Source organism: Syngnathus typhle, linkage group LG8 (assembly GCF_033458585.1).
Source record: "Syngnathus typhle isolate RoL2023-S1 ecotype Sweden linkage group LG8, RoL_Styp_1.0, whole genome shotgun sequence".
NCBI classification, from domain to species: Eukaryota; Metazoa; Chordata; class Actinopteri; order Syngnathiformes; family Syngnathidae; genus Syngnathus; species Syngnathus typhle.
The window spans coordinates 3,012,964-3,023,936 of NC_083745.1; the positions used below are offsets into that span (position 1 = coordinate 3,012,964).

General features: G+C 46.8%; 1 protein-coding gene across 2 annotated transcripts; it reads right to left on the reverse strand.

The window, feature by feature from the left end:
• Positions 1-290: 290 nt before the first annotated feature.
• peli1b (pellino E3 ubiquitin protein ligase 1b) lies at positions 291-10,792 on the reverse strand. Of its 2 annotated transcripts, XM_061285393.1 has the most exons (8): positions 10,413-10,792; positions 8,081-8,319; positions 5,491-5,756; positions 4,183-4,312; positions 3,681-3,782; positions 2,725-2,922; positions 2,468-2,656; positions 291-2,394 (listed from the first exon to the last, which is right to left on the reverse strand). In XM_061285393.1, exons 3-8 carry the CDS (start codon positions 5,568-5,570, stop codon positions 1,825-1,827), a joined length of 1,269 nt encoding a protein of 422 aa, XP_061141377.1. In that variant the 5' UTR covers positions 5,571-5,756; positions 8,081-8,319; positions 10,413-10,792; the 3' UTR covers positions 291-1,824. The 2 variants fall into 2 exon arrangements, with proteins under 2 accessions (XP_061141377.1, XP_061141376.1); XM_061285392.1 differs by lacking the exon at positions 8,081-8,319.
• Positions 10,793-10,973: the final 181 nt, after the last annotated feature.

Below are 10,973 nucleotides of genomic sequence, written 5' to 3' on the forward strand. Positions count from 1 at the left end.
TGGCAATGAAACCGTATTGGAATTTTGCTCATGGGACGTCGTCCTCCTCCGAAATGATGCGTGCAGCTGTTGTCGCCATTCCAACGTTTGTACGACCTTTCACATCTGCTGAATAGATATGAGCGAACGTGACGTCATTCAAGATTAATCCATTAAAGATTTTCAGGTTAGGGGTTTATAGTCAATTAGTTTTACTGCGCTTGCGCGGCAGCAGTGAACGCTACAACCACTTTTTTTTTTTTTTTAAATTTTGGTGTACGTGTCCATACCCCAAAAAAACCTACAACACGCAAATCTTTTTCACTTTATTGTTTAAAGTTAATAGAAAAACATTCTTCTGCTTTCTTTCACCTTCACGAAAAAAACACATTTAGATGAGGACAATGAGCACAAGCTTGTCGGGATGATTGACAGGACCATAAGAAAAGCCATTTCTTACGTGTTTGGGCAAAAGGTCCGTGCAGAAAATAAGTATAACGTGTGTATTGTGTACGCGTGCCACAGGTTTACTCGTATAGCTTCGTCTCCCTGAGGTGAGTTCGGGATACTTCGGGTTTGAGTGTGACGTCATCGTACGCGCAGCGACGCCCTGTTGTGACTCGTCCGTGAAAAGTCAATCAAACCTAAACCGTTATTGCTGACGTCATCGAGTGTCAGCGTATAAAAAAAAAAAAACACATGACGCAGAAATCCCCCTCACGCTCCTTTTCTGAGAGCGTCAAAATAACTTCTGGATAAAGCGTGTACATTCATGGATATACAGTAAAGATTTTCCAACCAATAAACAACACTGGCATTCATAACAGTGGTCACAAAAACCATTTGGAAGTCCTGCTACATGGCTGCGCTGCTTTAAAGGGTTCAAGGTGACGTCACTCAGACGACCTATTTTGCTTCAGGAGGTTCAGAAAAGGTATTGCTTTGTCGAACGCGGGACAAAACGTTTAAATACGACATATACACAAATGAAAGACCACGGAAAAGCCCTCAAAACACACACACAAAATCTGCAGAGTACAAAGATTTGAAAGCGACGCAATGCTTTGAGGGCCATAAATAAACAACAATGAAAGGTTTCAATTAGCTCAAGAGACGCACAGAGTGTCCCCCCCCAAAAATCTGCATAATCGTCTTTTGAATATTTTTGTTCTTTTAGAAACACCACCAGATGGCGCCAGTTTACAAAAGTCAAGTTTGTAAACCACTTGTAATGACTAATTTGTCCCTTTAGATGGCGGTGTTGCATCGCTTTGGATTTTCAATAGGCACCTCACATTTGAATGTGTATGTTTGCTAGAAACAGGATGTGTCGTGATCAAATGATTAGCAAACACCAAGTAAAACTGTCACAGATTTAAAATGACAATGATTAAGTGACAACGAATTGATTATCAAATTGATCGCAAAATACTTTTGATCGTCAATTGTTTTAAGACCTTACCTGACCTTCGTTGAGATGTGATTTAGTCAACCAATTGTCTCAATGCACCACTGTACTGAAATATTGAAGGGATGGACATTCAAAAGTTGATTTAAGGTTACATTAAGTTCACCTTTGAAGGTTCTAGTGCATTTCTGGCTTATCCTGACGTTTCGAGGAGTGCGTATATTTTGGGGGGACAAGAACAAAAAGGCGCACTGTAGCTTTTGGTTTGGGATAAATACTGTTGTCACAATCACAAAGTCTCTCCAGCTGTTTTTTCCTCTTGGTGGAAAATATAGAAATATTTGTCTTGAAAAAGGAATCCTCCAAAAGGTCACTTAAAAATGAGAGCGAGACAACTAGGACCAAAAAAAAGAAAAGACGTCCACAGACGGCGTGCTCTAGTCCAGGGGTCCTTGGAAGATGAGTCTGACAAAGCCGCGCTCGCCGCTCAGCTGGTGGGCGCAGAAGGGGCACGAGGCGTGGAAGGTGTGCGTGCCGTGGGGCAGCGGGATCTGACTCCAGAAGGCGGCCGTCTTCTCCGAGCAGACGTGGCCGCAGGGGCCGAAGGCGTGCGTGGGCGGCGCGGCGTCCACGTAGAATCCGGCCTCGCAGCCCAGCCACAGGGGCACGTAGGGCCCCTTGGCGCGGCACATGGGGCACTCGCGCTGCCGCCCGTCCCGTTCCTCGCAGCGGTTTCCCCAGTCGTGGTAGCCGTGCACGTGGCCGCAGCGCAGGTAGGCCCACGGCTGCTTCTCGTCCGGCGTGTCCTTGCGCCGCATGGAGGGGAAGGCCAGCGTGTTGAAGCCCACCGGGCACTGGGGTCGCGCCGCGTTGATCTCCTGCCGCAGGGCCTCCAGGTGCTTGAGGGTGGGCGTGCGCGACAGGCCCTCGGCCGTGCGCCACAGCAGCGTGGCGCCGCACAGGTCGATCAACGAGCCGTCCACCAGCTCTTGAGACTCCGTCTCCACCTGCACGCCACAAAACACACCTTTCTTCTCGTCACGCCCGAAGGGGTTTGCTGGGTGCCTTGCATCCGCTCACCATCTTTCCCCGCTGCTGGGCCGAGCGCGTCTCTCGCAGCGTGAAGACGTTCCCGCAGACGGAGATCTCCCGCCACACGCCGGGCCGGGAGTCCTGGCTGAAGCCGTGGCGGGGGTGCATCACCAGCACGCCGTTGGTGGTCAGGCCGTCCATCTGCCCGTCGGACGTCTTCCACTTAGCGGCCTTCTCCTGAATCCAAAAGAGCAAACTTTGCACTCGTTCGCCCACTTTGGATTTCCGGCGACGCGGCTCCTCACCCCGAGGAAGATGTTCTTGGACGAGTCGAAGCCGGCCGCGTAGATGCGGGCGGTGTAAGGCGGTGTGCGCTGACACATGATGCGGCAGGCGAAGCGTGAGATGGTGCTCTGGACGGTTTGCGTGTCGCCGTTGCTCTGGCTGCCCGCCACCGTGTCGGTCACCACAAAGTCTATTGGGCTCTCTGTGGAACGACCCACCTGCAGAAACAAGAACCAGGGTCCAACTGATGATTTTTATTTCTGCACTTTGCTTTTACTTTCAAGTATGGAATATTTGAGTTATCACCCGATACCGAGTACCGATACTTAATAACGGCCAACAGATTAGGCAGTTGTAATGAAAATGTGTTTTATTTCAATCACGTGTCCCGATATTTTTGTCCACATTGATTTCCTTGCGTGTTATCTTAAGAGAAAGTTATTCTTCACTGCACATTCAGACCAAAAAAAAAGAATCCATCAATTCCACGCTCATCTGTCATGCTTTGCTCTCCCGCCGGTTGCCCTGCAGCTTAACCTCTGACATCGCTGTGAATATTAAACACGTTTTGGAATTAAACTTGCATGCGCGGCGGCGGCTCCGGCAGAGAAGACGCTCGACCTATTTTTTCTTTTTTCTGGGCCGAGCGAGCGAGCGAGAGAGAGAAAGAAAAATAGACATCAAAGTCGCCTTGATCATTTCACGTCATTTTCGCTCCGTTAAGGCAGTCAAAGGAGGAAATGACTAAAAACTGAAAACAACAACGCTGTACAAGACTGACTGTACTCTTCCCAACATCACATAATAACCCCAACAATGAATCACGCTTATAAGTGTTTCACGCTGTTATCAAGGTGATGTTAAAAGGCACTTCCGACGGTGTTGACAACATTCCGGCGGAGGAGGATGAATTATTAATCATCTTGCATTCGGCATCATGAATAAAAGAGAACATTTCAAACAAACACGACACTACCTGGAACATATCGACATTGGCGTCGTGCGTGTACTCCACCACCACCGTCTGGGCTCTGGACAGCGTGTACGAGATGCTGTGCTGGTCTTTGTTGCTGATGGCCTGAAGGCAAGACAAAACACGGTGAAGGGGGCAAAAAAGCGAGGAGGGTCCGACAGTTGCTAAGGCAAAAGGAAGGTCAAGCCAGTTTGTATCGTGGCTTTGCCGTCCGGACAATCCAGCCAAATGGTTTTGAGACCACCCGTAAGGCAAGCACGCTTCCAGACATGTGAAACGACCCTTTGTGTGTGTGTGTGTGTGTGTGTGTGTGTGTGTGTGTTCACACCAAATATTGTATATTAGGCACAGATGTGATTATCCATTTATAAATGCTTTCTCTCTTATAAACATTTCCCAGTGTTCCATTTCAACATTTTCGTTTCACCTTAAGTAAACCCGCACTCAGTCTTGGACACACATTCAGACACTTTTGGATTTGTGTACGTGTGTGTTAATGTGTGACCTTGGCAGCCTGTGGGGAGCAGGCGATGTGAACCGTGCTGGGTTTGACGCCGTTGGCTTTCGGCCGTTTGCACAGGGCGAAGCGGCTTTTGCGTCGGCCTCGGTCGCCGTTGGGTAAAGAGCCATTGTACCTGCACACACACACACACACACACACACACACACATGCAACGGGTTCACATCCAATGGCTCTCAAAAGTGACATTTGTGTTTAAAACATGCGTGTGTGGACTTTCCCATATCATCAAGTCAGCCACATTTTGTTGTCTATATAAAAGCACACTTTTGTTATTTCTTTTTTTTCTTTCTTTGCCTTTACATCATCTTAAAGAAGTACACATTCAGGAGGGAAAAAAAAAAAAAAAAGGCAGAGTTGGGCTTTTAAAGCGACTGAATCGTCCCTTTGAGCGGCTTTTCCGAGGTTTGTTTTGACTCAAGTCCACATGCTCAGCTGGAAGTAGGGGAAAAAACCTTCACCACACCCTCGTCATCATCAACATCGTCAGCACGCAACAAAGTGGCGCCTCCGCGCCAACAATAACGTGGCCGCGCTTCCCGATAGGTTCGCTCACCTCATGCCAACCGAGAGCATTACAAACGTGTGTTGTTTAACAACACACAATGCACACACCTTGATTACTTGCCTGTTTGGTTGCTGACTCAAACTTTGCCGGTCTAAAGCGGTGTTGACGCGCAGATCACCGTGGAAAATTTTCTTCAGTGGAAAAAGCAGTAAAATGCGTCTGGCTCTCAAAGCTTTTCCACTTTGCTTGGCTGGGTTTTTTTCTTTTCAAACCACTGTTGCTTTTTTTGTATTCTGGGTCAGGCGGACATTTCGAAAAGGGTCGGTAGCATCGCGTATGACCAAAGAACTAAATTAATAAAATAAGAAAATAATAAAATATAGAAAAGTGTTTAGGGTTGTGCGTAAACTGGCCCTGTCGCCATGGCAATGCGCTTACACTTCCCAAACACTGAGCGGGGTTACTCAGTCAGAAAGCCCCCGGACCCCGCTGGACGTGTTCTCGCTCAACGGACAAAAACACGGATGCTTCCTGACACGCCGTGGTTTGGGCGGATTCCTGCAAAACGTGCTCCATGTGTGCTCACTTCCTGCGTGGTGTTGAAACACACAGCCGCTAATGACAACAGCTGCCTTGTTGTCACTTTCGAATTTTGGTCACAACATGTTGCAGCGTCTATTATTTTCCCTCTAAAGTTCTAGGAGGCCTTTTTTTTTTCAGATTGTGGAGCCCTGGCGATCCGGAGCATTGAACTGTCGTGATTGGGTGTAATCGGGGCTGCTTACCCGAGCACGATGAGCTCTCCATATTTGACTGGCACTTTGATGGAAGTGGTGCAGATGTTCTCCTGCTCGGGGGAGTACATCGGGCTCGGCTGATGGATGGATGGACGTCCGGGTGGGCTGCGGCGGGGGAAGCGGGACAGGGATTTTGGGGTGGTGGTGCTGAGCTGAGTGGAACACAGGGGTGGGAAAGGAGGAGGAGGAAGGGGGGAGGGTCAGCTGAGCCTCAACTCCAGCCTCTCATGCTTCAGCCGTCCGTCAGTCCTCCCCTGGAAGAGAAGCGAGGACGTTAGCAAGAAAACAGTCAAACTGAGTCCGGTTTGTTTTTGTCTGTGACTTTGACACAATTCCACCTTCACACTCCAAACGCAGCGGCGCCTTGACTTGGATTCGAGATGAATTAATAAACACCTGCGTGCAGACTGAGAGAAGCGCGTCTCGACTCCCTTGACTCCTAGCGTGCGAACATGGCGTGCGAACAAGAGATCTATATTCGGCGTCAATTATAAATGGATCAATGGCATGTGATGCGGCGAAGGGAGGTGAAGAACCACTCGTTCCTCAGTCTGCTCTAATGATGATAGTTTAGAAGAAGACGGTGTTTGGGAATCGGCACAAAATAGCGTTAATTATATGAGTGCAGGTTGTGCGGGCACGTGCTTGTGCGTGCGCACACTCTTGACCTCGTTGTGACACGCAGCTTGCTGCTTAGTGACACACACACACACACACACACACACACACAAAGAGACAGAGGAGTGAGATCAGCTAGTTGATGACAGTCACAAAAGCCACTTCACACACGCCAAGGCGACACTTTGGAGCTTCACTCTAGTTTTAGCTTATTATATGTATTTTATATTTGACCGACTATTTTCAATCCTATACTTAGCTTCCCGTGAGGAGAAACACACATGACCTTACAACCACAAGAAACAGGAAGTGCACGGTCAACGAAAATGTCGCCCACTGTGTAACTTTTGATTGTTTGTGAAGATGCACAAATAAAAAGAATAGAGAAAAATGCTCAACTTTCTTTTGTCCAAGTCTGGAATTCTATGTACCACTTTGGCCCGTGTCCTGTTCTGGAAAGCTGATTAAAGTCTTTTAAAGCCTTCAAGGAAACGCTTCTAGCACAGCTGATCAACTCAAGACACGTGTTTGTGTTTTGTTTTTTTCACACACAGTTCACTTGTTGATTGGATTAAGAAATTTATAGCCTGATCATTTATACTAGGTGGGTCAAATAAAACAGTAATTCCTGACTGTTGTGTTTCCTTCTCGGCATAAAAAGGAAGTGCTTAATTCCACGGCGACAGGAGCCAACCATTTCAAGATAACACAGTATTCCGGACAAATCATTATGTTTTGGTTTTCTTTTTTTAAAAAAAAAAGGACGTGGCACTCACAGACGTCAAAGTTCTGACCGAAAGAGGGGAAACATCCCATTAATGCTTTCCAGACACAGACGACGATAAAAGTCCGAGAGGAGTCCTGAGGACAGCGGAAAATGGCCAACGAAGCTAGAATGCGGGAAATTAATGTCGCGAGAATCACAGCGGTCAGACAGATAAGACAGAATTATCAATACCGGACAGACGAAGCACATCCGGGAATTGGGAGCTTGAATCTTGGGGGAAGGGGATGGAGAATAATGGAGTAGATGATGAGATCAATGTGGAAAAATAGAAAGATTGAAGAAAAAGACAATCACATAGCGCCAAAGACGTGGTGCAAATTTATGGTTAGTGGAAGAAGAAATGTCCCAATACTTATGTCCAGGAAATGCTTGGAGCCAGACGGGCTAAAGTGACCATGCACACAGGAAGTCCCAATTCCCCGGCCCACTCGCAGACACGTCTTTCATGCTCTTTTTGTTTCCTGCAGCGGACTGAACTTTTCTTTCCGGGGACTCTCCCCCCCCCCGCCGCCACACCCCGATGTACTTGACTTACAAGCGTTGCCACAACAATGCTCGTCGGCTCTAAACAGCGAGGCACGAAATATGCGGCGGAGGTCAGCACGGGGACGTTTGGAACAGGGTGTGGAATGTAAACGCGGTTGAAAACACGTGTGGACGCAGGCGAGGGAGGACCACCAAGTGTTGCGTGGCCAAGACCGACCGCACCTGTCTGATCGATTTCAGACTTTTGTTTACTTATTATTTTTAATGATTCGTTTCATTTCTAAACAATGTGAAATACATTGGTTTGGCGGCTTGTTACTAGGCAGACTTCACAGGGCTCAATCAAAATTGGGCTATTTAAAAAAAAAAAAAAAAAAAGCTCAAATGCCAAAATTGCTGATTCGCCACAGTAGTATAGGTTTCAAACATCGGCTGATTTTTTCGGAGTGAAATGTTTACGATTTATTGTTTTTGTCTTATTCTGTAATATATATCTTAATGAGTAAAAAAAAAAAAAAAAAGGGACTATTTTTTTTGGCAATTTGAAAAGAGCTAATATTGGCTGGCCAGCTAAATAATCGGTCAAACCTATTGATCTTTTTAATTTAAATGAACAAAACGAACTTTCAATGAATCCAACGCGGCGCCGTCTATTCCGAGGAAACACAATATCTGGCAAATACTCACATATGGTTTATTTGTGTCCTCAGAGGTGGGACGGAGGCATGGAATTGAGTAGACGCCTTTATTTATTCAGGCGCAGGCATGCGGGCGGCCTCGTGCGACGTTCCCCGAGAGCGTCAGCGCGAGGGCGGGCTGATGACACGCGGGGCCAACGGGCCACTTAGTGCCTCATCAAAGATTCAAGCCGGCCACAGGACAACAAACAGCAACAGGATCCAAAGCAGCCACACAAAAACAACCCACTGCGATAAACACAAACAGAAGACTCATGTCAATACTCCGTCTTCATGATGCAACAACATAAGTGTGTGTTGTTGTTGTTGAGGTCAGCGTGCGTCAACATGTCGGGTGATTTAACGACGACGCTTTCCGGCAGGCTGTGCACTCCAAATGTTTCCCACCACGCTTCCTTCTAATGAGGGAATACATTTACCATCTTTTTCACAATTGAAAAAGTTTGCCTGAATTATTCGATTGAAACTTTTGTGTTGTCGTTGAATTTTCCAACGTGAGCAAAGTGGCGTCGAGGTGTCGGAGGAACACGACTCAAGCGAATGATCTCATAACGTAGAATAGATGTGGGTGACCCGCCCAAAAATTCCAAAAGGTAAAGTGGAGGAATTTCCATTTTATCACCGTAGTATGTTCTCAGACGTGTTGGGAAATGTACCGTAATTTTCGGACTATAAATCGCACCGGAGTATAAGTTGCACCAGCCATAAAATGCCCAAAAAAGTGAAAAAAAAACCCATATATATGTATATAAGTCGCTCCTGAGTATAAGTCGCCCCCCCCACCCAAACTATGAAAAAAAACGCGACTTATAGTCTGAAAATTACGGTAAAGGTTTTTTGGCAATATAGGAGAATTTAACAAGCTAGTATATTGAACAAATTTTCTTTTCTTTTGCATATACGAAAGGCCTCTAATATTGCTTACAAATCTGAATAAAATCAAAGATGGGAAAAAAAAAACAGATTTTTTTTTTTTAAATTTATTTTTTGATGTTGAAATCAGGCCGCCAAAACGCGCCCACCATCTGACCCACTTTCCGGGATAGATGTAATCTGCTTCCGCTAACTTTCAGGCTGCTCACCGGCGCTTCACACAAACCCACCATCTGTTAGCAGTATGTTGTTTCTTAATTAAAAACAACATTAACGAGTGAGGTTGCGAAAAAAACATTGTTGCAGATGTGGCTCATATTGGTTACAATTATGCGGGATTGGTTTTTTTTTTAACTACTGCGGACATGTCGTATCACGAGAACGGCGTACGACATTCCAGTCTGACCTTCATCCATTCCTTCATAAACAACAATAAGGCAACATCCCGCTGAGACCGTGTGTGTGTTTGAGTCTCCATTAAGACATCAGACTATCTGCCCGCTTCCCTTTTGACACCATCAACTCGGGTTACCTCGCTGAAATTGAGACGCTGACGTCGGGAACGGTGGAAGAGGAGTACATTGTTAAACGTCCTCTACTACTCTGCAGAACACTCTGGAGGTAATAGACAGCGGAATTGCTTTTGGGAGGACTTTAGACACACTCAACTAATTCTGCCCAACAATGGTATGACCCACAGGACATCTACCATTGTTGTTTGAAGGTGCCAATCATTTCATATGGCTCCCGGGGATGAATTAGGAATCCCGCTTTTATCCGGCCATCTTCAATTCTACAGTAGGAGCCTGCTGAATGTCCTGATTCAACCCATGCAATAAGGCCCCCGGGGCGGGGGGCTGCAACAGATGGGAAAGAAAGACAGACTGGAGGATGGGGATGATCTCGAGATAGTCCAGGCTAAATGATGGCAGGTCATGAAGGTTTCAAATTCAAATGATGGTGAGATTTGAAAACGATTAGTGGAGGCTGTCGTCTAACTCACCTTTCTGAACCAGTTTCTGCACATTTTGCCTGTGATGATTTTAAACTTCATGCATTAGGCTTTTTAGACAACTTTTTAGACAGCACACACACGCACACACACACACACACACACACAGCTTTCCTTCTTGCTGTCTTCCTTATCAGGCAATGTTTGCTGCCTGGTGACAGGTCAGCATGCATACTGGAAAGAGGAGGTGATGGAAAGTAACACAAGCCGGGCGTACATACAAAGGCGATACATAAATCAAACTTATTAGCAGTGACACACATAATCAAGCAGGAAATGAGCACAAAGAAAGATTCCCCCACCATTGCCCCCAACCCCCCCAGTCGTAACTCACAGCTGGGAGCACCACTAAAAACAAGCTGGCCCTGTGGTACTAGGACGACTGTTAGCCTCTAAAGGAGCTTAAGGACGCTAAGCGAGCGTGTGAAGGACTCACCGTGGGTTCAATGACGGCTTTATTTCCAGCGTCTCTGGCTTGCTCTGCTGCCGGCCGGATTTGAGCTCCACTGCCACCGCCGCCAATGGCAACTTAGCAGGCTAGCTCACCGGCACGTGAAGAAGATGCTAGGTAAAAATGGAATAATTCTCTCTTCATGAATAAAGGTGGAAAATGTCCAAATGAAGCTTGAAGGGGGGGTCGTTGAGGAGTGTGGCTAGCGAGGAGGAGAATATCCAGTGAGCGTGAGTGGAGGCTTGGGTTTGAATGACAGGCTCTCCTTTGTTGTGAGCTTTCCAACGTAAACACACAGTGACCCCGCATCCACACATCCACACATCCCGGGGCGACAGCCAGCCGCGAGTCGGAGGAGGCGTGAACGAGCGATGAGAAAGAACAGGTGACGTCACCGCAGAGCATGCTGGGAAGTGTAGTTGTTCCGCTCGCCCGTTTGCCATAAGATGCTGTCGCTCACTTATATGCTGTACTGACCGCGAACTAAAATAAAAATAGTTTTAAAAACGACACCAGTTAAGAAACGAAACGATTTCTGTGAGTTTT